The sequence below is a fragment of the Podarcis raffonei genome, chromosome 1 (assembly GCF_027172205.1).
Source record: "Podarcis raffonei isolate rPodRaf1 chromosome 1, rPodRaf1.pri, whole genome shotgun sequence".
NCBI lineage: Eukaryota > Metazoa > Chordata > Lepidosauria > Squamata > Lacertidae > Podarcis > Podarcis raffonei.
The window spans coordinates 92,948,654-92,975,372 of NC_070602.1; the positions used below are offsets into that span (position 1 = coordinate 92,948,654).

The 26,719-nt window shown below is 42.1% G+C and overlaps 1 protein-coding gene across 3 annotated transcripts in view; it reads right to left on the bottom strand.

Annotated features, from left to right (window-relative positions):
* Window positions 1–26,719, bottom strand: part of SLC12A8 (solute carrier family 12 member 8) — a 63,926-nt gene that overhangs the window by 33,218 nt on the left and 3,989 nt on the right. For all 3 annotated transcript variants that reach the window (XR_008332332.1, XM_053404407.1, XM_053404417.1), the window contains exons 2-5: window positions 24,519–24,749; window positions 23,229–23,375; window positions 19,374–19,565; window positions 15,838–16,069 (exon numbers count right to left, since the gene is read on the bottom strand). Coding sequence is in view for 2 of the 3 variants with exons in the window: in XM_053404407.1 (XP_053260382.1) it covers window positions 15,838–16,069; window positions 19,374–19,565; window positions 23,229–23,375; window positions 24,519–24,638 (691 nt within the window). In the remaining variant the exon portion in view is untranslated. The remainder of the gene's footprint in view (window positions 1–15,837; window positions 16,070–19,373; window positions 19,566–23,228; window positions 23,376–24,518; window positions 24,750–26,719) is intronic.

Consider the following 26,719-nt stretch of genomic DNA (forward strand, 5'->3'; position numbering starts at 1 on the left):
TATGGCTGTTATGAGAAGCAGGACCACACTCCGACAGGTCTTGAAAAAGTATTATCTATAATCAATCAAAGAGTGACAAAAATATTGTATGGAGAGATACAAAGAGCCTTAGTAATGCAATTTTCTTCCTGATTTGTGTAAGCTCTATGTAGCAAATGAAAACAAAACAAAATGTCACTACAGCCATGGTGGGTGGGGGGAGATTATCTGTCAGGGCTGGAGTCACAGCACAAAACAATAAATCACCAGAGGCCAGTGACACTAACTCTTTATTCAAGGAAACAAACCACAGCTCTGGCTTAGTGGTCTCAGCAACTCTTTCTTGGACGTCTTGCCCCAAAGAAGCAGTTGCAAGGACTGAAGTTCTCTACCTTCCCAGTTCCCACCAGGACCTTCCCAGTGCCCACCAGGGTCTTTCCCACGCAGTCTCAGGCTGTGTCTATGCACAACCCCCCTCTGTTCTGCTCACTTCCTTTCTCTGCATGTTCTAGGAGAACAGGGGAGTGGGAAGCTGGTTGCAGCAGGAGGCAGAGACTCCCTGGCTTCTGCTTCTGCCTTTGAGTCTAAACTGTGCTCTGCCACAGCCTTTTCCTGTTCACTAATCCCTGCCACTTATTCTGCTTCTGACACTTCCCCTCCCAGTCTGCTCCCTCTTCTCCCTCTGACCACTTGTCATCCAACCACCAATCCTCTGGCTCTGAACCTTCTTCCCTCTGGGGGTTCTCCAGTTGGTGCCTCCTATCATTCCTTTGCGTCCAGCCAGTCTATGACATGAAGACAAAGTTTTCAGCATGTTCAGTTGGTATGGTGCCAGTCCTGCTGCAGGTCTATGGGAGATTGCACTAGATAAGTGATAAAGTCAGTCTAGTATCAGCACCCTAGTTTTTCACTTAAAATGTGTTTCTTCTTTTAAGTACCCTTCTATCCCTAAAACACAAATAATGGGCTAAGCTCATGAACACACATCTGCAGGGGAGATTTGCACAGAAGGTCTCAAGGTACTAGACTGGTATCACAGGTGTTGAAAAGGTCTCAGAGCTCGTCTAGTCCAGACCATTGTGCAGTCCAGGATGTACTACATTAAACAAAGAAAGATGTCCACAAGAAACAAAGGTTGTAGACTTCAGAACAAATCCAGCACAAAGTATAATTCATTTATTTTGAGGATAGAACATTCAGAATTGTCAATGAGTGGCTGGTTGGCAATGTTACTGCAGATGTAGAAAGAATAGCCAAAAGGAAGATTTTTAGTTGGGGCCTTACTGGGAGGAAGGAATGCTCAGCTAAGAATCTTGCTTTCTATCTTCCCTTTCTACGTCTTCTAGACTACAGCAACACTCTCAAACACTCAATCACAACCGATTCTGGATTCCACATGACAAGCAAAGCAAAGCCTCCTTAAAGCTTACATAGGGCTGTGGTTGAAGGGGTAAAAACAATCTAACTGAGGCCCAGCCCTGAGAAAGGCTATTTGGCCTCCTTATCTTTTGATGGAAAAGAATGTGCTCCCTCAGATTAATGACGTGTTTACCCAAAAGGAAATCACCACCCTTCAGAAGCACTGACTGTTTGTTCCTTCCAAGTCACTGTTTGCTGATTCTGAGCTGATCTCCCAAACCTTCCCATTTAAAGCCATTGTACAATACAATTTGCTATCAGTGGCCAGCTGCTCAGGGTCCCCCCATGTTAACCCTCTCCTGAAAGCTACCCTGTAGAGGAGATAGAAGAATGCACTCCACCTGTTGCCCCAGCTGCTGTCAATGCCAGTGAAGTGGGAACAGTTTGCTATTTAGGTCACGCTGCATTATTCATGTGCAGAGAGACAAAGGGGACTTCTTTTAACATGCAGGCAGCTACATTACTGCAGGACCCCCAGGGGTGACTCATCTCTAGCTACAGCACGCAAATATTTTTATGCCCACAATTCCAAGGGAAGATCATGTCTGTACACAAACTCAAGTCAAGGGAGAAACCACATCAATTCTGCACCTGCATCTGTATAATTCAGAACAGGCAGTGCTATGTATATTTGGCAATTTCTATGATTATACCACACAAATAAAGAAAATAGAACAGGACACAGATTGGGGCAATCTGAGAATCTCAGCATTCATTTAAAAAAACAACAAGCACATGCTACTAGCCCATAGGGCTTGAAAGCATGTGTAAAATACCTGATGAAATCTTACAAACCATAAGGGAGAATAAATGGTTTCCCCAGTGCCTAGCAAGCAGGACTTCTGTCTTCCTCAAGACAAGCAGAAACATAACAAATTATGACAAATAAGCAATAAATAGCACAATGTGGTCTTGCATTATTTGCATAGGTTAAAGAGTTCAGCAATTTAATGGTGCTGAATTTGGGGTGGATTAGCACTTTTTATTTATTTGAAATGTTTATATTCCTTGCCTCTCCTGATAGTTGAAGCATCTTAGGGCCAAATCAGATGTTACGAGGCATGCAGCTGCAACCTGGTGTCTCTTCTCCACAACTCTGAGGTAATATCTAGTGATGACATTGCAGTCCTTCTCTCACTGGTAAGGTGAGGGCTGGAGGGGTGGAATTCTAAACACAATGGCATTATTTTGCTAGCCAATATTGAGCAGATGCAGGGGAAAGTCTGCTCTGAAGGCACATCTGCTGACGTGTGACAGCAGCTATATTATTATTATTTATTAGACTTGTTAGTTGCTTTATCTTGCTCAAAGTGACCCAAGGCAACTTACCACTAACCAACCCACCCAATCAATACGCCATCAGACCTGGTGTTATTGTGCCTTAGGATCAACAGAGGGGGCCCTCTAGGTGATGCTGCCACCATTGAGTAGAGGCCTTCTTACTGGCAGTTTCCCCATTTGTGGGATGCCTTCCCTGGTGAGGTAAACTTGTCTCAGAAATCTTTGCACTGATGGGACTTGTTTGTAGAATGCAGAGCCATATCTTTAAGAAATGGTGATCCTCTGGTGTATATGGCCCCTTGGTTTGTTTTTTTATCAACCTGTGTAAGACAAAGAATCTATGCAAAGAGAACTTAGTTGCCATTTTGTTTGAAAAAATATGGGTTATAGAATGCTGAATTTAGAGTAGAAAAAAAGGGAAAGACAGAAAAGCAAGTTGGTTTTGCAAGTGGAAAATGAAGAAGAAAAAAAGCTTAGAAGGAGAAACACTGTGGACTGTGACAAAGCCTTTTCAAAGCTAACTGTGGGCTAGTCCAGATGGAAAAGTTCTTAAATGTACAGATAAAAGATTAATTAAAATGAAAGAAAACAAAGCTTAATGATGATAGAGAATAATGCCATTTTATTATCGTGATGGAAATGGTAAAAGCTCGAGAACAGGGAATGGAACTCTAAGATACCGTCTGCCCAGCCCACTTTATTGACCAACTCCCATCCTATGACCAACGTCAGAGAGAAAACAAGTCTATCAAAATAGATTCCTGTTGTTTTTCTCAGTTTTAAAGTATCTTTTCCCCTAACAGCCATTGCTATCTCACTACATCCTTAGCACTTCCCAAGTTGTTCAAAGAGGTATTTCTTTCCACCAGACTCTCACGTCAAGTCTTTCAAGTCCTATCTTATTATGCGATAAAGTAAACAGGTGCCTTTTGTGATTATCACCTAACGTATGTCTGCGATCCTATTTCTGAAGAATGATTTACAAACTGAAGGCAGAGGTGGAATTAAAAACACACAGCAGAAAAAGTTATACAAGCAACTGATGGAAGCTATGCTTGGAAAAGAACTTCTAAATTGTTTGGGCAATCAAAACTATAAAGGTTACAATCCTATATGCGCTTACCTAAGAGTAATATAGATCACGATAATGACTAGAAGTGAAGCATAGGTGCTAGAGGCAACTAAAAGCTTTTGGGAAAAGTGGCAACAGTGGTGCAAGTAGAAAACCAAAACACAAGTGGAAACAACTACCCGCACTCTATTAGAATCAAACTGCTAACCTGTTGCATACTTACCATATAATTATTGTTATATGGCAGAGCACGAAACTGATATGCAAGCTGGGTTGGCCCAAATCTTATTTTGGCCATGTAAATATGAGTGGTGCTTAATGCAATTCTTGGTTGAGGCAAAAAATGGGAGAATTAATTTTGTAAGCCTTTGAAATGACTCCATTGGCCTAGACAGCTACAGCTTTTGTCATATGAATATACAAGGAGGCCATACACTGAGATCAAATACTGGCCCATCTTGCTTAGCGCAGCCAGGTCCAGGAGAAAGCACTGCTGTATCTCTACTGCACAACTGCCATCTGCCACAGTCAGAATGGCCAACGATCAGGAATGATAGAAATTGTAGAAGGGCAGAATAACATCTATCCATGGCCTACTCCAGTATTATTTTTCATCCAGAGAGCAGAGAGTGAATCTGGGAAATGCTGCATGAAAAAGTATGTGTTCTACCATGGAGTTATAGGCCCTAGTGCATCAGCCAGGACATGTTCAGAATGAAAATTGAGACATCCTGCCTCCCATACACCATACTGAATCAGGCATTTTAATATATTTATCCATTCAATTAACATTCTAGCACAAATTTAACAACAGCTAAAAAACCCAAAACCAAAAACGGCGTAAAGCCTCACACATTAAAATGCTTCACATTTCCACAATTACAGCAAAGCAGACTTCACATTTTATGCAGGGCAACTCTATGCATGTTTCCTGGGAAGTAAGTCCCATTGCGTTCAACAGTCTCACTTGTGTGCTTGGGACTGCAGTGCTAATCTTAAATCAAAGGGGAGCTCAAGAGAGGTGTGTTTTGATACAGGAGCTCAACGCTTGCAAAGTTTAATTTTCCTCAGCCGATGCTACTCACAGCTGATGAAACTTTGCGGATATTGTAATACCCATTAAGGAGTATTGGCTTGGTTAGGCAGCAGGACTCACCTGACCTCGGGTCAGTTGCATCACTGCTGCTTACCATGACGTGGAGGGGAGGAAGAAGGTGATGGAGTAGTTAGCAGGGTGCCAGAGGAAGCTCCAGATGAGCCAATCTCACTGGCACAGATCAATGAAACAATAGAAACAATAGAAATACTTAACTGACCAATCATGTTGGTTCTGCTCCCCCTAACAAAAGTCCTGCCCTCCCCAACAAAAATCCTGGCTACGCCTATGTGTGGGCCACTGGCCCAACCACACTGACTACTACCGCCTTTGTTCTTTGGATTTTAAATGAGAAAACTAAAACAAACTACAAAGTGATAGATAGCTACGTATTAGTGTTCTGTCTGACAAAGAGAGAAGTGTTTGTATGTACTGGTGTTGGTAAACTGAAACAGTTAAACGTTCCTCCCATCCCTTCTGCCTCTAAAGTAGATTCACCCATTAGTAAATCTTTTATTTTAGCCATGATCTGGCTCTGGAATATCTACTTCAGAGATCCTGCAGGCCTCTGTGGGCTTGTCAATGTAAGGCCCCCTAACAATGTTATCATTAAAAAGAAAGAAATACGTCTGCCCTGCAATCCGGACTCCAGACAATTGGCAGGTAACCAGTTAATAAATTTCTTCGCCAGACTGTTGAATAGACTGGCCTATGGTCAAGAGTGATGTCACATCAATTCAATGCGCTATAATTGGAAAAATGTGGGTGGAAGCAAGCAGGGTGGGTTGTTTTTTTAAAATAAATAAATAAAAGAACGCATTAGCAGTCTCCTACTTAGTTCACCCATGGTGTCTACCTTGATCAGTAGCTGCATGGGATTTATGCTGCTGTTTTTGTTCAGTAGTTTTCAGCTCAGGAATTCAATGCCAATTTCCAGATGTATTTCAAGTTGGGAGCAATAGGGAGGGCAATGCCTGGGCGGTGTGTGTGATTAGTTGCACATCAACATCTTTCTCCATACCGTATTTTTCCATGTATAAGACTAGGTTTTCCCCCTAAAAAATAATGTCAAAAATTAGGGGGCTTCTTATACTCTGGGCCATCTCCCCCCCCCCCCCATTTTCTTAAATCTGAGTCCCCCAAAATAGATCGAAAAATACATATATATTTTACATATATGTTGCATACAATGTCCCTACGCATTCTCTTTCAAAACTGTGTCGAACTGTTTATATCCTGAAATGTTAAAGAAATATTTTAAAGCATGTAGCTTCCCCCACCCCCAGGGTGTGGGTGTGGGTGTCATCTGGTGTTCCACCCAAGCTCAGCAGGCATCCTGTTAACATTTCTTTCTCTGCAGAAATCCTTAATGAAAGATAACCTTAATTTACAATTGGCATTAGTGTTTCTTTTTGCTACTAAGTGCCCCACTGCCTATCAGAGTCAGGTGCTGGGGTGTCCATAGTAAAGACTATGCATGATCTCTGCTGAATCCCCAAAACATAGAAAAAAATTAAGCAACCTATATACTATTAAACACACACACACACACACACACACCTTTCTTCTCTTTCCAGTAAACAAGTATTAATGATGTCATTAACAAAAATTGGTACAAAAAATAACCCCATGGTAAATTATAATGTAAGGTGGTTAAATAATCCACAATAACAGCACAGCAAAATAAGGCATTTATGAAATAATGCAGCTAAGAGTCAAAGAACTGGAAGGGGACCATATTGCCATTTAGAATGATGTGTCAAGCTGCCCAAAATGACACTGTATTTGCACAAGGAAGGCACATTATGATTTGTTACTGTTTGTACTTTATATATCCTTTCCCCTCGTTAAAAGCTTGTATCTCACATGAATACATGAAGTTGCCTTAAACTAGGACTCTTCATGTTAGTAGTTTGTACAGTAAATGTATATAGTATTATGTTCACTGCCCTCCCTCACTTACACGTGTCTGGCATACTTTGTAAGAGTGGCAGGGTGTGAGATTTTACACACACACACACACACACACACACACACACCTGCAAGAATACAGGTCAGGTTAATCAAATTATGTGGCCAAATTTTAAGGCAAGATATTATTGTGAAGGCTAACACTTCCCTAAAATTCTCTGTTTAAGTGCACAAAACCATAGATATGTCTTACATAGAACAACTGTATCTAGGTGGAAGACTTGGAGAAGAAAGTGATGGGAATGCACTTGTATTTGTACATGAAAAATTCCTTGGGTTCATTTCAATTTCAGGCCGAACTACAGCAGGCATAGGGAACACAATCTCGCTGGGAATAATGAAATAATACAGGGAAGCTAGAAAGATCTTTATCACAATAGAGAAGTGCAAGTGACTGGCAGATGAATTTGATGTAGAACTTAAAAGCACCTAGAGAAACGATTGCAGCATTAACCTGCTTCCTATTGAGAATTTTAAAAATCAATGGAATGCAACATTCATTATTGTTCTTTTCACTTGGAAAGAACTGATCTCTTCTTATACCTGCTGACTTTATCTGTGCCCCTCAGTTAAAAGTCTGACGTTTTCAGAATAATGCTTGCTACAAACATTTAAAATATAAATTAACTTGTATGTTATGTTTCAGCAGATGTGTACTCACATCCATTTTCAGCATGAAATATGAATTTATGAAATAAAATGCTGCATTACAGAAAGTGCTTACATAACTGACATTGCAATGTGTGCAGGATAGTGCCTGGTAAAATGTTTAAGGTGCCCACAGGATTTGTTGCATGATAAAAACAGAATGCTTCCTGTCTTGGCGCCTGAGTGGGGGAAATGCGAAATGATTTTGTTTGTACTGAACTGCAAAATCATAGCAAACCTGCAATCTTAAACGCATTTACTTGGGAACTGTTGTTGGCATCCAGCTGTCTCGAGAGACAATGGAGTACGCCTCTGGCGGTGAAGTCAAATTTCTGCATTGGCAGCACCAAAGTGACCTCCCTGAGACACAAACCTAGGCAGTGTCCTGGGCTGCCCAGATGACAAGACTCCACTCTCAGCCTCACTGATGTGGTCCAAAGGAAAGCAGAGCAATATGTTTGGCACCAGCTTGGCTGCAGGAGTGGCTGGAAGGAGGCATACAAGGCTCTATCCAACCGTCTTAGGAACTCCACTCTGGATTTGTGTAGGGTTTACTCCTTAGCCTTTTCTTCTCCCAAAGATATCCCGCAAGGCAGAGTAGGTTTAGGACCAGAGTTTTCCTTCTCCTAGATGGGCTACCTTCCCAGGTTGACAAGCCCCATCTGACCCTCACTTCCCTCTTACAGCACATGCAGAAACCACCTTCTTGACCGTTTGACCCACTATTGGTCTCGTCCACTCAATCTGCCGGAGCCTGCCATCACATGCAGGGGAAATGCCTAACTCACCAAGGTTTTGAAACCCATAGGCTACCCTCACCTGGTTCAGCAAGCTAGTCGAAGCCGTTTCTGGGGTGTGGCCATTGTCACATGCTGACAGCTTCTAGGAGCTACAGGTGAAAGTTGAGTGAGGGTGGGGACCAAAGGTGGACAAACTACCCCCAGAAGGTGCACGATGTGTCCCCCATCAAAGGTACTACCCCTTCCCTAAACCCCCACACACCTACCTGGGAATAAGCCCTACTGAATTCAATGGAACTATCTTTTGAGTAGACATGGTTAAGATTGCCGCAACAGTAGCCATTAGCTACTTCAATAACTTTTGCAGCACAAGACTAATAGGGCTACCCCTCTGGAAATTCATTAATTTTGAAAAGGAACACACAGGCAAGGAAATTGATTTGTAAATATCTGTTGATGGCTGAGACACGCACGTATATCCTGCACTGTGAAAGACATTGAAAATTACATATATTTCTGTATCAGTGAACAAGGAAACAGAAGATGGGCATGCTAAGTAAACCAACTGCAGCAGAACAGAAAAAACCAGATGAAAGTGTGAAGGAATATCTGAATGGGTTTGTTTGCTTACTTATTGTTGTTTTGGCTTGTGCAAGGTTATAAATTTACCAAATTACATTCACCATCTGCACTAGTGCTTCTGAGCATCCACTTGCCTAGATTCCTTTGTTAATGATGTTTGCTGATTCTCAACTTTATCCAGTACAAAGAAAAAGGGGATAAGATAAAAATAGCATCTTTAGCATTACCATGTATGGCAAATGGTTACCAATTTGGTATACTCATGAAACATAAAACAAGTCAGATGTTCCTGTCCTAACTTTATCAGATATATAAATATCCAATTAAAAGTCCTAGCAAGAAACACAAAGAGAAACTTTTCTGCTTAAAAACAAAATGCCTGCAACATCAGTTTCTTCTTAAATCTTCCTTGTGAAACAAAAGAATACGCAGCAACAACAAAATGTTGGAAATTATTAACAGATTTTGTCCAGAAGGAATAAAAAAGCCACCTACATTTTTTTATTTACATTCTTACATAGCTTTGTTTTAATAGGATTCCTAAAAACAATTGACAAAACGGGAAAATGGATGCCTCTGTGTAGAGTGTTGCTTGGAAGGAATCACAGCCCAAAAGAATTACAGAGAAATGCTAGGATAATGAAAACTAGGGAATATTATTAGAAAGGACTCTTAACTTCTTTACTTTACTAAGAGTCCTTGAAAATGAATTGCAGGGCTGCCTACAGGATTTTTTGGGCTTGGCTCTGTACTTGGTTTAAAGAACACGCTTCCTTTTGGGTATGTGCACAGGTCCTAATTAGAAATGCCAAGCTGCTTGAAATTTTGCAATTAGTCCCCTATGACCCAGTGGGAATTGGAACCCTTTCACCTTCCCAAAGTGTGAATATGAAAGAATACTACATATCCCACTAGGCTTTTATCTCGCATGATGCAAGCACACTAATATAAGATGGAAAAGAAATCTAGTCTTCTTCCCACTCCCATTTCCCACGGCAAAGGGTTTGGGTTTTCAAAGCAGGGGTTCCCATTGCAAAAGAAAGGGAGAGAGGATAAAATGATTTGCATAATTTAGCATGTAAGGCTTTCTACGGATAGATGCTAATGTTTAAATTCTGTAACTTAAATAGAAATACAATTCATCTCACTGTGGTGGGGGATACTGCAAGTAAGTGACCTATGTGCCTACTCTAGCACATAACTCTCCACAGACCACATGCCTTACCCCAGGGCCAACCAGAGACGTTGTGTCGCTGTAGGGAAAACGTCCTGCCACCACCACATATACCCCCTGCCAGCCCCATCACCACAACTGTACCTGCCACCACAACACCTGTCACAATGCAGCACAGCACCAAGGGCTGTGCTGGTGGCATTGGTGAAGCCCTGGTAGGCCTGGAAGCAGCACACCGGCAGGGGTGGGGCGGTCAGATCCGCCACCTGAAGCAAATGGCCTCGCCTCACCTGGCTGCCCCTGCTTACAGCCCCAGATCTGCATCCTTCTCGACTGTTTTTGCCTGGACAGAATGTATTTGCCAATGTTTTTTGCTTGCCTAGGTGGAAGATGGAGAGGGTCGCGTGAGTGAATTTACATTGCTTGCTCCATCCAATTTTGCTCCTGGTCCTGCCCACCACTGGGCAAATGGCCACTGGAATGTGACTCTTTGGCTGACGAAGGTTCCCCACCCCTTCCTTAGTGTATAGTGCAATACAGATTCTTGTACGACCCATCTCAGAATGAAGAAGTTAGATCTAGCTCTGGCTTTCAGGTGAAGCAAAAGAATTACAGGGGAAGGAAACCACATGCTTTTCCTTAAAAAAATGAATATCTAATACATTGGTAGGAAACACTGTAGCCCTTCAGATATTTCTGCCCTACAATTCCCATGAGCTATGTGGGCTGGGTATGACTGGACTTGGAGCCACTGTTCTCAACTCCAGGCTCCAATGAACAGATACAAATAGTTGTGTCCAATCTGGTAGAAAGAAGAATGTGCAGCTCGTATCCAGGCACAAAGAAGGTTGCTTTGATCAGAGTTCTCTCTTCTAGGAAGAAAGAGATCTGGCTTTCTTTGCATCTGGTCCCTCTCTGTCAGCTTGCACTTTGTCCCAAAACCTCAGAAAAATCCACTTCTTCACGTGCCTAGGATTGTGAGGAACTCTGTCTCAAATTAAGCTATGATTGTTCTCCTCTGAAGTTTCCCCTCTTTTTATCTGTCTTCCTTTTCAAGCATAACCTCCAAACGGCTGAATCTGAGCACCATTAAAATGAATGCCCCACATACGTTTGCACTGATATGTTTCAGAAGAGCATTTAGTGAGCAATCCTATCTCACGGCTAGGGAACAGGGGGGCTGAATGGAATGCACCACCACGTTTGAAACCCTTCTGTTCATGACAGCCAGGGCAAAGGGGGGAGGGGCAGAGCTTTCCAAACCGTGTGTTCTGACACGTTAGTGTGTCAGCTGCAGTGTGTAGGTATGCCATGCAAATCCTCCCCTCGCTCCTTCCGGGGCTGGAAAGAGGTTAATTTAAGCTCCAATTTGCCAGTAAAACTGTATTACTGTGTCATGAAATGATGCATGTCTACAAAGTGTGTCACCAACATGAAAAGTTAGAAAAACTCAGGGAGGTGATTCTACGAAATTTTTGCTGTGTGAGCTGCAGGCTGTTGCAGTAGAAAGGTACAGATCAGGCCACTCTCTGGCTACTGGGCTGGCTTAGGTTGCAGCAGACCCATGACCAGCCCATCTCAATCCAATTGCCACTCCTCTTTTGAGGCTACAGCTGGTGGGAACACCATAAGCAATGTCCTGTCAATAGTCCATGCTGTTGGTAGGCAAAGGGGGGAGCTGTGGTGGTGGAGACCCACTCACCAGCAGAACCTAGTGGAAATAAGCCTCCACTACTCCTAACCCTACCATCACCTGCACAGATAAGGGGTTAAGATTGTTTTGTAAGTCTGAGTTTGTGGATGGGTTATGTTTTTGCTGCTGGTGGCGATTGTTGTAGGTCATATCTTCCACTTGAAGAACTCTGGGATTCACATGATTGGCATTGCCTACTCCTCCCTGTGAATTGGATAGAAATGCAAGGCCTTCTGATTCATTTTCAGGAATCATCCCGTTGTACCACTCCCAGTTCTGCAAAACCAGAACATCCTTAGGGATAAAATAATGTAAAAAGCTGCCAATATGTGTGCCCTTCAATAGCAACAGAGATCTCCTCAAGACAACTGCACAGACACTAAGTAAAATGTATGCCATTTCACATTTAACAAGCTAATGTTTATCAGCTAGCTAGCTACCAAAATCTACTTGTTCAGACAATATTTTCCCACTTAGGATGGTGACTATGAATAGGCCTCAAGCTCCCATCCTGACCCCACTGCAAAGAAGTGACTGAACTGAGAATTACTACATTCAATCCCCTACCCCCAAAATCCTTGGAGACAAAGCTCACTCTTTAGAAAGTTTAATCTCGTAGGGTCTAATATCTCCCTGGTCAATTACTCATTTCTCCTCTTATTCAAGGAAGAAGAGCAGAAAATGCATACATTTGAGGTCTGCTACTGATCTCTTCCAAATGACAATAAATATAAATATACCATCCAGAAAGACCCACAAAGACACCAGAACTTTATGCTCTGTGGAAAAGATGCAGCTGTTTTAATGTGACCTAGCAACAAAATCAAACAGGAGTTCTTTACTTCCAGGATCATACAATGTAGAGAGATTATTTTAGGGACAAACTTATACAGGAAGATAGGAACCCCATCTGAGAAAACCCTCTAAATGTAAAAATGTGTCTCTGCCTTGAAATTCTAAAAATAAAAGCAACAAGGGGAAGGAAGTGACTGAACACTGGGATAATATTGGTGTGTATGTGTGTGTGTGCAGTTGAGGAAATGGGAGTGATACAGCAAGGAAACTCCACCCAAGCATAATCACGTAGTAGAATTCATTTGAGAACCAAAAGGAGGGTGTACACAAGTCTGGATGTGAGGTTTTTCCCCCCTAGAAAGTTTCAAAGGGGGGATCTTTTAAAGTAAGATGATTGTGATGAGTAAGTCTAATATGTGTTAAAATATGTTTTGTCTTTCTGTGACACCATAAGAGCTTGGTGAAAGCTCTTTTAAAAGCCTAATTAGTATTGGTTTTATATTTTTAAGATCAGTATAGTTAATACTTATTAGTATTTCCTATGGAGGCTGATACTTGTAAATTAAATGTTCTAGTTACAAGTGGAGAGACCATGATGCAGCAAAACAAATGATTTTGTAGATGTGCTGTATCACTTAACTGAAACTTGAATGGTTAGAACACACCCATATTCTTAAAAATGTCAGTATCAGATTCCATTGTTTTGCATCCTCACATTGATTATCATTCCCATTAGATCCCTATATAAAATTCTCAATTATCTGATTGCATTCTAAATCACATCAAAGTTCCTGGGAGAAGTTTCCATATGGACTTGCTTAAAGTACGACAGCAGCAAACTACTAATAATGTGTTAAAAGCTCAGAATAATTATTTGGGGGGGGCAAGATGCTACATGCAAATAGTATTGAGGCTAGACAGCAATCGCTTGCACAGCTGCAGTAGCTAATGTTATTTTTAGCATTTATTGACCATTTGTCTTTGTTAGAAAAGAACTCTTTAAAAAAATCTATGTCGATTTATTAAGTGCCTTTGAAATTCATGAGGCTCAGAGGGGAATGCATATCCACCCTTACACACACACACACACACACACACACACACACACACACACTTCTTAAGAATGCTGCCACTTTTCAAACACACATTCTGAGCACAATCTTTTTAATGCCCAGTTTATTCAGAGTTCAGACACCACACAGAGGACATCTGCAGTAATGCAAGACATTCCAAGTAAAGTTTATATGAGTAATTAAAAGGAGGGAGGGACTCGCATACAAAAAAAGCACTGGAAACTACAGAGAGCTACATTTCTGAAAAAGTAGAACAAGTGAGATATTTTATTATTTTGTGTGCCATGCATAATGTGCTAATTCTTCCATCTCTTACCTCAGCAGCACATGCTGACATTTTAACCGAGAAATGGGTCTCTTTCCTATCAGAAACCCTAACCCTAATCTGAGATGTGTGAGAAATGACAATTTATTTAGTAACGAAAGGCCAGGTGCTGTGAACATGTTCAGATACTATTTTGACTTGTGATGATTACTCAGAGAGAAGAGGAACTATGTATTTTGCTCCTTTGAGGATACAAAAGTTTATTTATTTATGATTGCATTTATATTTCACCTAAGTCCAACTGTGTACAATAAGGCTTACCGAAAATATGTGCAGAATCAGAGCTTCAGCAATCACCAACCCCAGCAGCCTTTCACCCAAACTGTCAGGTAACTGCAAAACTCACACCTGTTCTTATAATTTGGACTCATTAAACACGACTGCAAAAATGTTAGGACCTTTGCAAAGTGAATCGTTTTCCTGTGCTGGTCTCCAACCTTTAACTTCAATGTAGATTTTACAAATAAAAGCAACATCAAAGAAAGAAAGAAAGAAAGAAAGAAAGAAAGAAAGAAAGAAAGAAAACAGCAGGATAACAAAAAATGAATCTAAAGTGACACCTTCTGTTTAGTTGTGCAACTACATATAATTTTATGTACTTATTTAACAGCGTGATCAAGAACAAATCACACTAAAAATTCTTATTTGTGCCATCGTTCACAGCATGCATCTCTTTAAAAGATGTAACGGTGATTAAGTATTATTCTACTTCGCTTTATGTAGCCAACTTCATGGTAAAATAAAAACAAACTTCAACTGCACAAATGAGAAGGCTCTCCAGTTCTTAATAGGATACTATAATCAACATGTTGAGCAATACTAGCTACATTAGCTATCTTAGGTAGTTTTATGGGATTGGTCATGCAATAGATCTATGCATGTCAAAATGCATTTGAAGTAGCAAAGAGGTGAAGATCTTTAAACATAAGGAGTTTTTAGGTAGAAATACGAAACTCATGGAGACAGCAACTGATAGACATAGAATTCCATGGAACTCCCTCAAACAGCTGTAAGGGGCCTAGCAACTGGAAAAAGAAGTCCGTTGCTTGAGGTCTCCTCATGGTGGTGGAAAGTTCTAAGCCATTAAGGAAAATGGTCCCTCAGGGATGCAGCTGTAGGACAGCATGTGAGGGACTTCTTGATACAGTGGCTCCCATTTTCTGACCCCCAGCCTGCCTCTTGTGCATCTAGCTGCAACTTCAGAGAAATTAAGAAGACATGCAAAAGCGCACCGTGTTCCACACAAATTTTGGAAACATTTGATCACGGTTCATCCTCTGTTCATGATTTTACTGGTTGTACTGTTCTTCTAGTGAGCCATTATTTATGTATCATATTTTAACTGATTTTTATTATGATGGAGCACACCCTAGAACCTTTGGTCAAGGGTGGGTAATAAATACAGTGGTACCTCAGGTTAAGAACTTAATTCGTTCTGGAGGCCCGTTGATAACCTGAAACTGTTCTTAACCTGAAGCACCACTTTAGCTAATGGGGCCTCTCGCTGCCACTGCACCACTGCTGCACAATTTCTGTTCTCATCCTGAAGCAAAGTTCTTAACCCAAGGTAGTATTTCTGGGTTAGCGGAGTCTGTAACCTGAAGCATATGTAACCTGAAGTGTATGTAACCCGAAGCGTATGTAACCCGAGGTATCACTGTACAGTGGAACCTTGGTTCTCAAACGCCTTGGTACTCGAACATTTTGGCTCCTGAATGCCGAAAACCCGGAAGTAAGAGTTTTCCGGCTTCCAAAAAATGTTCGAAAACCGGAAGTAAGTGTTCCAGTTTTCAAACGTTTTTCAGAAACTGAACATCCGATGCAGCTGTTGGCTATTGTTTCCGGGGCGCCTGTGCCAATCGGAAGCTGCACCTTGGTTTTCAAACATTTCAGAAGTGGAAAGGACTTTTGGAACAGACTACATTCAAGAACCAAGGTACCACTGCATGTCCAATAGGTAAGTAGATAAATAAACAATACCAAATTTACCTGGATCTAGGTGTGTGAAAGATCCAATGACAAAATCCAGCGTGGAAACAGCCAGTAGGAAGAGAAGCAGCAGCTGGAGACGGATTATCCATTTCACACCGGCAAGGTTAATTCCAAGCAAACCCAGCAGCACAGCAAGTGAGATGCCCCTTATGGCCCAAATGTTACTGAAGCCCAGGAGTTCAGAGATACTTTCAGAAAATCCAGTAATGTACATAGCACCTGCAACACACTGAAAAATACTTCCAGTTACGAAACTGCTTAGTATGTTACAAGCCATATAAACTGGAGGATGCAGAAGATTTTATTTCTTTTACTTGGCCTGCAAGTGGACCCTTGTGGCAGCTTAAAATGTCAGGAAGACAAACAAACAATAAAATGGGTATAAAACAAACTCTGTAAATAAATAATAATAAAATATATAGCTTACAGTTATTTCAAAAACAATGTGGTACAGTGGTACCTCAGGTTAAGTACTTAATTCGTTCCGGAGGTCCGTTCTTAACCTGAAACTGTTCTTAACCTGAAGCACCACTTTAGCTAATGGGGCCTCCTGCTGCTGTCGCGCCGCTGGAGCACGATTTCTGTTCTCATCCTGAAGCAAAGTTCTTAACCTGAAGCACTATTTCTGGGTTAGCAGAGTCTGTAACCTGAAGCGTATGTAACCTGAAGCGTATGTAACCCGAGGTACCACTGTATTTAGCAGCATAATGGCAGATAGAAAATGGCCCGGTCCAGTTAAGGCAGCCACCTGACTCAATCTTCTAGTATCTGCTGGAATAAATACATTTCCACTAATTTCCAGGAAGCAAGAACAGAACAAGCCTAGTGAAACCACATTGGGGAGGAAGTTGCAAAGAAAGGGAGTTAATGCTAAAAGAAGACTATCTTCAACAGGGGTTTGGAACCTTTTTGGGTCCACAGGCCAGATCCTCCCATGCCGAATTTGACAGGTGGGTGGGGCAGTGGCCTCTCAGCAAATAGGAGGCGCTGCTGGTCTCCTTCCAACCCTAGCGATGAAATGGCGGGACTGCCCTCTGGGGTCTCCTGGGCTCTACACCAGTCTTCAACCGTAGGGTAATACTGATTTGTTTCCTTGCCCTTGTTTCCACTCCTTGCTTCTTCCCTTGCCGATGGGGCAGGCACATTTTGTGGTCCGCCTCAGGCACAACCATCTATTGGGCCGGCCCTGAAATACTGTGTAAATATATTGTTACATAATTTTGTTACTGGATGGCATTGGATTTAGTTGTATCTGAGTGGAGTTTCCTTTTACTGTTCTGCTCTTTTTGAGAGAGGCAACAAAGTTCCTCTCTAGCTTCCTGACCTATACCAGGCATACTACCAGACTTTTAGAAGACATCTGAAGGCAGCCCTGTTTAGGGAAGCTTTGAATGTTTGACAGACTATTGTACTTTAATATTCTGTTGGAAGCCGCCCAGACAGATGGGCGGGGTATAAATAATAAATTAATATTATTATTAGTAGTAGTATTAGTATTATTATTATTGGCAAACTCGGCCCTCCAGATGTTTTGGGACTACAACTCCCATCATCCCTGACCACTGGTTCTGTTAGCTAGGGATTGTGGGAGTTATAGTCCCAAAACATCTTGGAGCGCCAAGTTTGCCTATGCCTGCTGTATACCAACCATGATAAGTACCTATTTATTACATTGGCTCATTTTTTATAGTTATCACTCAATGACCTCGTTCAAATATCACCCTAGGCCAGCCTTCTCCCAACATGCCCCCTCCAGATGTTTTGGACTACAGCTCTCATCATCCCTGATCATTGGGCTCTGCTGGCTGGGAATGATGGGAGACGTAGTCCAAAACAATCTGGAGGGAACCAAGATGGGGGAGGTTGCCCTAAACTAAAGATTGCATGATATGAATGAGTCAGAACAAGTCACAGTGAGCACTAAGCTTGCCTCCTCCCCCCCTCCCTAATCTCTCTCCTCTTCTGGTACAGCTACAGGGAGGAGTTTGGTTTTTCCTTAACCACCATCATCCATACCAACAAAGTGTGGTTAAAGTTATTTATGGTTTGTTTGACCTGTCATCCAATTTGAATAGCTATACTTGGACCTCCTAAAAGCTAGAAATAATAACTGCTGTCATGTAGTGAATGAGTTCAGTGAATGAGGCCAGGCTGGAACTTTTCTGTCAAAAGACTCAAACTACAGACAAATTGCCATCACCTTAGGAATCTCTACTACAAAATGATGTCTACATTGATGGAATATAGTTCATAGGCACTATGTTCCTCGAGCTGGTTCCTTGCCCAGAGGCTTTTGCTGAACTAAAATTAACAAATCACAAGTGCCAAACTGGATAATTCCAAAGATCTTAAAAGCTTGTAGCAAGCTGGTCAAGTACTTCTTAAACAGAAACTGTAAGAGTGTGAATAAGTGGGAAAGGCAACCTAAAACACAATCACAAGTATAAATGAAGGAATGATATAATAGGTAAAAGGTAAAGGTACCCCTGACCATTAGGTCCAGTCGTGACCGACTCTGGGGTTGCGGTGCTCATCTCGCTCTATGGGCCGAGGGAGCCAGCGTTTGTCTGCAGACAGCTTCCTGGTCATGTGACCAGCATGACTAAGCCGCTTCTGGCGAACCAGAGCAGCGCACGGAAACGCCGTTTACCTTCCCGCTGGAGTGGTACCTATTTATCTACTTGCACTTTGACATACTTTCGAACTGCTAGGTTGGCAGGAGCTGGGAGCAAGCAACGGGAGCTAACTCCGTCGCGGGGATTCGAACCGCCGACCTTCTGATCAGCAAGTCCTAGGCTCTGTGGTTTAACCCACAGCGTATGTAATTATTAAACATTATTGTGGAGGCCTCACTAAAGAATTAAAATAAGAATGATTTTTATAATCATATAATCATGACACAAAATCATTTCTTTATATATCTGCTCAAGGCAGTTTGATTGGAGTCACAAAGTGGTTTTGATTTATTTATTTTATACTGATTTTCAGCTGTCTTGGGTATCAATGTCATACTTGGGTAATTCCAAAGCACTCCTGGCCTAAATTTGGTTCTAAGCTCTTAAAATACCTCACAAGCAAGTAACAAATGTGGCACACTCATCTGCTGTGCGGCAGTAATAAGAAATAAATGTTAAGCCACCTAAATTGCTCCCCAGCAGCCCCCAAATCTTGAGAGCCACATTTCCCTTTGAGGTGTTTGTTTAGCTCTCCAGCACAGCAAATGGCATCCAGGACTTGGACTTATGTTAAAAAGCATTCCCGGTGCAGAACTTTGATCTAGCATTAGCCACGTTTCTGTTCCAATACAGGCAATTATAAATCTATTCATAACATAACAGATACATAACAGAGTTTTCATAATTTTTGCAATTGCACAATTTCTACTGAATATTTAAAAAAATCTTCTTCAGTAGCATAATATAAACTATGGGGTTTGTATATCATTGCCTCAAGCAAAGAAAAGGAAAGGTGACTGGAGATACACACACACACACACACACACAAATTTATTTTAAAAGAAGTTGCATTCCTACCTGACCAAAAATATAGAGGAGGCCAATGGTCCCCCCAACTTGACCTCCAAGGACAGTAGAAATCATTGAGTAGACTCCTCCACTTCCAATGCTGCAGCGTTCACAAACCCCAATGCCAGACAAGACCGTTACTAAGGCCACCAGGATGACAATGGACACCAAAAACATGCCCATTAAAATACCGGTGTTTCCCTGAAATGGGAGGAAAAAGAAAAGGTTGAAACTTAAAAGAAGAAAGAGATGCATAGATTTCAAGGCACACACTTACCTTTGTTTTGCTTGCTACAAAAGAATGCAATGCATTTGTACTTCATCTAAGCCAAAGTGTCTTGCTTACCACTGTCAAAACGTTAGGAAGTTTACATGAAAGCAGTAGGAAGAAGGTATGTGGTTTCTTAAAACTTAACACTTGAACTCAACTCTACTGCAAATCACTCCAATGTCTAAAAAAAGCAACGTAGGAGGACTGGTATGCTGTACATGATTTTCTAAGAAATACAAGGTACCACAAGACTCTGAGATGGGCTAACAGTGCTCATATCTTTCACAAAAACATGCGTGTAAAATAACAACTGACAGGACTACTACATTAAGGGAATTTCTAATGCATCTCTTTACAGAAAGCAGAAGCCAGGCCTTATATTCTTCTGTTTTCACAGCTTTTAGCATATGAACCCAGTCAGAAGGCCTTCAAATGTTATCAGCATGCAGATGCTAAATAAAAAAGTGACCTCTTAAGCCTTTCTTCTGAGCTTTAGAGATCCCCATTGTGAACAAACTCTAGTATTTTGCTTCCTTCGTGCCATCTTCAAAGCACTCTGTGTGCTGCTCTTATCCCACAGGCATTGTGTTCCTTCCTGCTATGACTTCTCAAGGAAGGGCAGTGGCTTTTAGGTTCTCTTGCTTACTAATTATTGCTTTGTGCAGAACATGTTAGGTTATGCTTGTGCCATCTGCGTTTCCAAATAGCACCCACTGTCCTGGCTAGTTCGAAGATATTTAGTATACACAAAACTGATAGTGCTTTTGTTTTGTTTATTTTGCTTAACAATTGATGCAAAGCTAGAACAATGCTTTCCTTTTAGAAAAAATATAGCTGTGTAGGGAGGCTTGTATGCTAGCAGATGTCTGCATGCTGAGTCCTGGCTCCAGTTCCCCTTGGTCTGATGCAACTGCCATCAAAACCAGCAGGATTCCAAACTGAAACTGCACTTCATGAAGGCTACAGCATTCGGGATACATATCAAGCTAGTTAGAGGAGCAGGTGTGGAGAGATAGGAAATGAGATTCTGAAGAAACAGCAGCATCCAATTTCTAGTTTTGATGAGAAATGAATGAATGGGCCCTCAGATCAGATAATCACTACTAGTAAGTTTGTGATAGTGCAAGGAGAACAGAAGGTGCAAAAGGTTGCAGGAGGCTTCTACAGGTCCATGGGTAATGCCGGTGGACAAACAAAAGACTCCCTCAAGGCAAATCTAAAAAAAGTGGTATAAACACCGACAACTGGGAAACACTGGCCTGTGAGCGTTCCAATTGGAGGATAAAGGTAAAAGTAAAGTACCCATGACAGTTAAGTCTAGTCGCAGACAACTCTGGGGTTGCGGCGCTCATCTCGCTTTACAGGCTGAGGGAGCTGGCGTTTGTCCGCAGACAGTTTTTCCAGGTCATGTGGCCAGCATGAAAATAAATCTTTTTTTTTTACTGCTGCCCTGGTACCTGTTTAATAATATCACTCAGTGATTATATTCTGTCTCCTCCAGCCCATAGGCAGATGCCAATGAAACCCACTGTAACCAGTTTGTTCCCCATCAACAGCTCAAGGACCACCTAGCCATTTGTTGCCTGTAGGCTTTTATTATTTAATTATTATTTGATTTATTACCTGCCCTTCACACCAGCAGGTCCCAGGGTGGGTTACAATATGCATTCAAGGTCCTCTTGCTGTGCAATTTGTAAATATTTGTTTCAACTCTCTGTCTCTTTTTTAAAAAACCACAATTATCCATTTTAACAATTTAATTTTGAATTCTAATCCAATCCACTTTCCAAATCCAATCTTCACAATGCGTACACACATTCACACTCAGTAGAAATTTTACACCACCGAGGAGCTTTAGCAAAGGAGAAAGATTTTAAGCAGTTAAATAATAATTTTAAGCAGTTCCACTCTTCTAAGTTTAAAGTTCAGTTCATGCATAACTGTTCATAATACAGTCGTACCTTGGAAGATGAAGGGAATCCATTCTGGAAGTCCGTTTGACTTCCGAAACATTCGGAAACCAAAGTGAGGCTTCTGATTGTCTGCAGGAAGCTCCTGCAGCCAATCAGAAGCCGCGGAAGCCCCTTCGGACGTTCAGCTTCCAAAAGAACGTTTGAAAACCGGAACACTCACTTCCAGTTTTCAATCGTTCAGGAGCCGAAATGTTCGACTCCCAAGGCGTTCGGGAGCTGAGCTACAACTGTATAACTGTTATCAACATATTTTAAAAACTCAATAAATTTGGTGTAAGGACAATGAAAGAGGGTGTTTGTTCCAGCTGGGCAGAAGGAGTGCTGGTTACAACCATCACTTCAAACTACACTATGTTCTTTCAGTAGAGCTTGGAGGAACATGAGGGAGGACGTGTAACTATGGCAACATGTGTTACCTGAACATTTATATTTGATCAGCTTCCCTGTAAATAGCCCAAGCTACTATTTTATGTTATTTTGACATAAAGGGAGAGAAATTAACAAAGCCATAGGAACCCAAGTATATTTTAAGCAAGTAATTTTGTGGGCTTTAAAGAGCTGATAAAATAAAATTTAAATCTGGTCTATGCCAACAGAGATTGCAAGCTGTGGTCCTAAGGACTTGGAACCAAGTCCTGCTGCAATCAGTTGAACTCAGTTGAGTTCCAAGTGATTTCAGCAGAACTTACTTCGAAGTAACCAATAATCTGGAGCAGGCTGTAAGAGGACCAGAATGACTGCTGCACCAGCAAAAAGCCAGACCCAGTGGTATGGAGGGGGTACCTCAAATCAAAACAGGATGTTGCACAAGCAGTGCCTGTTTCTACCATAATACAGCACAGGGCAAAGTGATTGGGGATGCGCCAACCTAAATACATTCTGGCCACCTAAGCACCCAACTGTGCCAATGTAGAACCACATGGTAACTATTTGGTAATAATAACAGGATTGTCAACCTAGCAGAATAGCTTTTGCACCATGTGAAAGGCATGGTATGCTGCTGCAGTCAGTATAAGCCACTTTCTGCTCCATCAAAGCTTCCCACATTTCATCAGGAGGTGGAAGGATCAAAAGGTCATCTAGCCAAATCATCTTGTTACCACTTGTGACTAAAAAGGATCAATCCCTACAACAGTGTGGTCCAAACAGAGGCCGAGAGCACCAAATACTATGCAAATTTCTCCACATGATCAGAGAATGTAATCAGGTTGGCCTGCAGGGCAAAATGTTGACTTGACACCAAAGCACACTGGTTTAAAATTATTTGCTCTCATTATAGTCTGAACTGGGCTGGATTGGGCTGTTTGCCAGTGCTCGGGTTATATCTCCCACTTGCTTGCATATGTGTGTGTGTGTGTTTTGTGTGTCAGCAAGCTGCTTAAAAAACAGACACACCATAGCTGGAGGTTGGATATGTGATGAAGGCTATGCAGATGAATATGCATTCAGCAGCTATTACAGAAGAGATGGTGGAAAAACCTAAAGATGATAAGGCAAAAGAATGGTCGCCAGCACACAGGCTTTCAGTACTAATTTAAATGCAATACCTTAAGGACATCAAAACAGATTCCAAGACAAATCAACAGCTGTATGGCTTGTCACTTTGTTCCCCATACTTACCACCAGCCACCCTGTCCTCAGAAAGAGAACTACTCCAAAGATATTGATCATACAAGAGGTAAAGACTCCGTCCCAAGTGCCAAAGAGCACTGGTTCCCAAACAAAAAGGTGTATCTTCCACCAAGGTCTGTTGTGTGTCGGAGAACTCTGAATGAAAATAGGATTTAAAGGTTACGTTTGCTTTTTCATCTTGCTGGGCACCAGCAAAGAGGCACAAAGGGTCAGTACTAAAATACCTGCAAAATGCATGCTTTAAGGATGACAGAACTTGCCCCGTTCTTACCCCCAGGGCACTTAATTGTACAGAAATGAGAATCCTAAATAAGTCACACTACTGTGGCATCTGGTTGGCCACTGTGACAACAGGTATCTAGAAGAGATGGGCCTTTGGTTTGATTCAGAAGAACTCTTCATCTTATGAAGGGTAATCATGTTGCCTGAATCCCACCCTACTACAAACAAAACCCAGATCCCCTGTTGATTATAGCCTACAAAGACCTACTTATCAGCAACTAGATTCAGTGCCAATTTTTAAGAATGGAGCCAGCAGGTAAGGGCAAAAGGTTCTGACACTTATCCCCCGCCCCTGCCATCAAAAAGGAAATCAAAAACAAAAAACTGCTTGCCAGCAAGTCCTGTTTTCACAAATACCACTCTCTTTTTGCCTCAGTAGTAACATTTTTAAATAATAATTTTTGTTGGTTTATTTTCACATTTCCCACTGAAACTGTTTCAATTTATGCAAAACAAATAGCAAGACATGAAACAGGGTTAAGGATTTTTATAAATAATCTACATAAACAACTGGAAGAATTGATCAAATAAATTGACGTTTTCTAATTAACAAGCATCTTCCTTGCAGGTTCCACATTACCCTTGACTCCCACCCAAACCAAAAGTTATTACTGTAAACACAAACAAGAATATGCAGCAGGCAGGGCATAATCATGTAAACTAGCTCCTGTATACTCAATAAAGCCATGCCAAAGGACCACAAACTTCTCCTGCGTACTATGTCCCCTGACAATTCTCACTTTTTGTGCGAGTTTCTCTAATAAGGCAATGTGCCACAGCTTTTGATACCAATAATCAAGGTCGTTAATTTGGAGATTATTCCAATGCTTTGTAGCAATTGTGGCTCTTGCTACAAAGTGATTAATTATCAATGATCTACGGATATACACACTGTAAACTGAACACAAATCTGGACTCTTCTCTTTACTCCCACCACCTTGCAATGTTTCAGAATTCAGAACTCAGCTGTAGGGAACCAGGGCTTTTGCAACATACCTGTTGTGCTTCTTCGTGAAAAAGTTCTTGCACATGTCCATCATGCCTCATGCTGGTGTTGCCCCTGGGCATAAACAATCTGCCATTCACATTAAAGCTGTAGCTGGAGGGTGATGCCATGATAATGGAAGCCACGGGGCAGGGAACAGAGTTCAATGTCAGCTATTATGCTCAGGGGAGTTCCTGCACAGCTGAGGCATGCACAACAGAGGCTTCATTGCTGTACTTCACCTAGTTCAGAGAAAAGGCAGAACAACTTACCATCACCTTCAGATGCAGGCACAACAGTTTTATCACAGATTCATAGAACAGAAGAGTTGGAAGGGAACCCAAGGATCTTCTAGTCCAAACCCCTGCAATGCAGGAATCTCAACTACATCATACATGGCAGGTGGCCAGCCTACCTCTGCTTAAAAGTCTCCAAGGAAGGAGAGCCCACCACCTCTCGCGGGAGTCTGTTTCCCTGTCAAACAGCTGTTACTATCAGAAAGTTCTTCCTGCTGCTTAGTCGGAATCTCCTTTCTTGTAACTTGAATCCATTGGTTTGGTTCCTAGCCTCCAGAGCAGGAGAAAACAAGCTTCCTCCATCTTCTGTGTGACATCCCTTTAGATATTTGAAGATGGCTATCTCAGTCTCCTCTTATCCAGGCTAAACATATGCAACTCCCTCAACTGTTCCTCTTAAGGCTTGGTTTCCAGACCCTTGATCGTCTTGGTCTCCTACCTCTGCACACATTCCAAGCTTGTCAACATCCTTCTTAAACTGTGGTGCCTAGAACTGGACAGAGAACTCTAGGTGGGGTCTGACCAAGGCAGAATACACAGGGTAGGTGGGGGCCAGAGACTGGAATAATAACATCAGACTGCAGCAAAAACATGCGTATCATAGCAAGGATGGCAAGGCAAATGCTAAACCTGGTTTTGCTTTTCCCAGGTGAGCTGTTTGATTTCCCTAACTCCTTACAATGCCAGCACTTTGACATCAGAAGCACCTAGAACTGAAAAGGAAAGGTTTGCTGGGCAGGCAACTCTTGTCTCATCCCTCCCCATGCTGGCTGGCAGGAGAAAGGGGAGAAATATAGTGCTCACAATGTCTATGAGAGGATGTAGAGGCAAGATGGGTCTTCGAGAATCCACATTGTGGTATACAAAAGCAGGATTATCTTCCTGACCTTCCCACTACAGACTCCCAATTCATCTGCACCTTGATGTTCAGAATCTAGCTGCCACCACTGTCCAAGCTCAGTAAGAAGCCACCCCTCCCCTATCCTGCTTTCCAGCTGCCTTCCTCATCCTTGCTCTCCTGGTAGACTATTGTGAAACAAGCCCAACCCTTCTTTGCTTTACCTTCCCAGGCACCTGTGATGGTAAAGCACAGGCAAATCCTTACACTACCACTCACTTCCTTTACCCTATGCAAATCGCCAGTTAAGCAGGCAATGAAGCAGTTAAGGTTCACTGATTCCCTGATGTTCATTCCCCTCCAGTGGAAGGAAGGAATCCTTGCCAGCTCTACCACTGGTTGCTGTTTTTCAGTGCAATTGAGGCTTCATGCAGCGGAAAAAGCAGCAGGGGGAATGAACTCTCAGCAACAAAGATAGAGCTTTTATGCAAATAGTCTTTGTCATAAAAGCCAGCAAGGAACATTAACATGGCAGGCAAGTAAAAAATGGTTTCTTAATAAGCTATTCCTGCCCGCCCCCAACAATTTCAAGACGATTTGAAACAGAAATTTTATTTTATGAGAGCTTTGGCATTATGTCCACATTTCGTTCAGCACCCAGTGCTTAAAGGAAGTAAAACGAAAAGAAAACCTGTATTGCTGCTCATGCTAGTTTTAGTGCCTAAGTATAAAAAAGGGACACGGGTGGCACTGTGGGTTAAACCACAGAGCCTACGGCTTGCCGATCAGAAGGTTGGTGGTTTGAATCCCCGCCACGGGGTGAGCTCCCATTGCTCGGTCCCTGCTCCTGCCAATCTAGCAGTTCGAAAGCACGTCAAAGTGCAAATAGATAAATAGGTACCACTCCGGCGGGAAGGTAAACGGCGTTCCCATGCACTGCTCTGGTTCACCAGAGGCGGCTTAGTCATGCTGGCCACATGACCCAGAAGCTGTACTCCGGCTCCCTTGGCCAATAAAGCAAGATGAGCGTCGCAACCCCAGAGTTGGTCACGACTGGACCTAATGGTCAGGGGTCCCT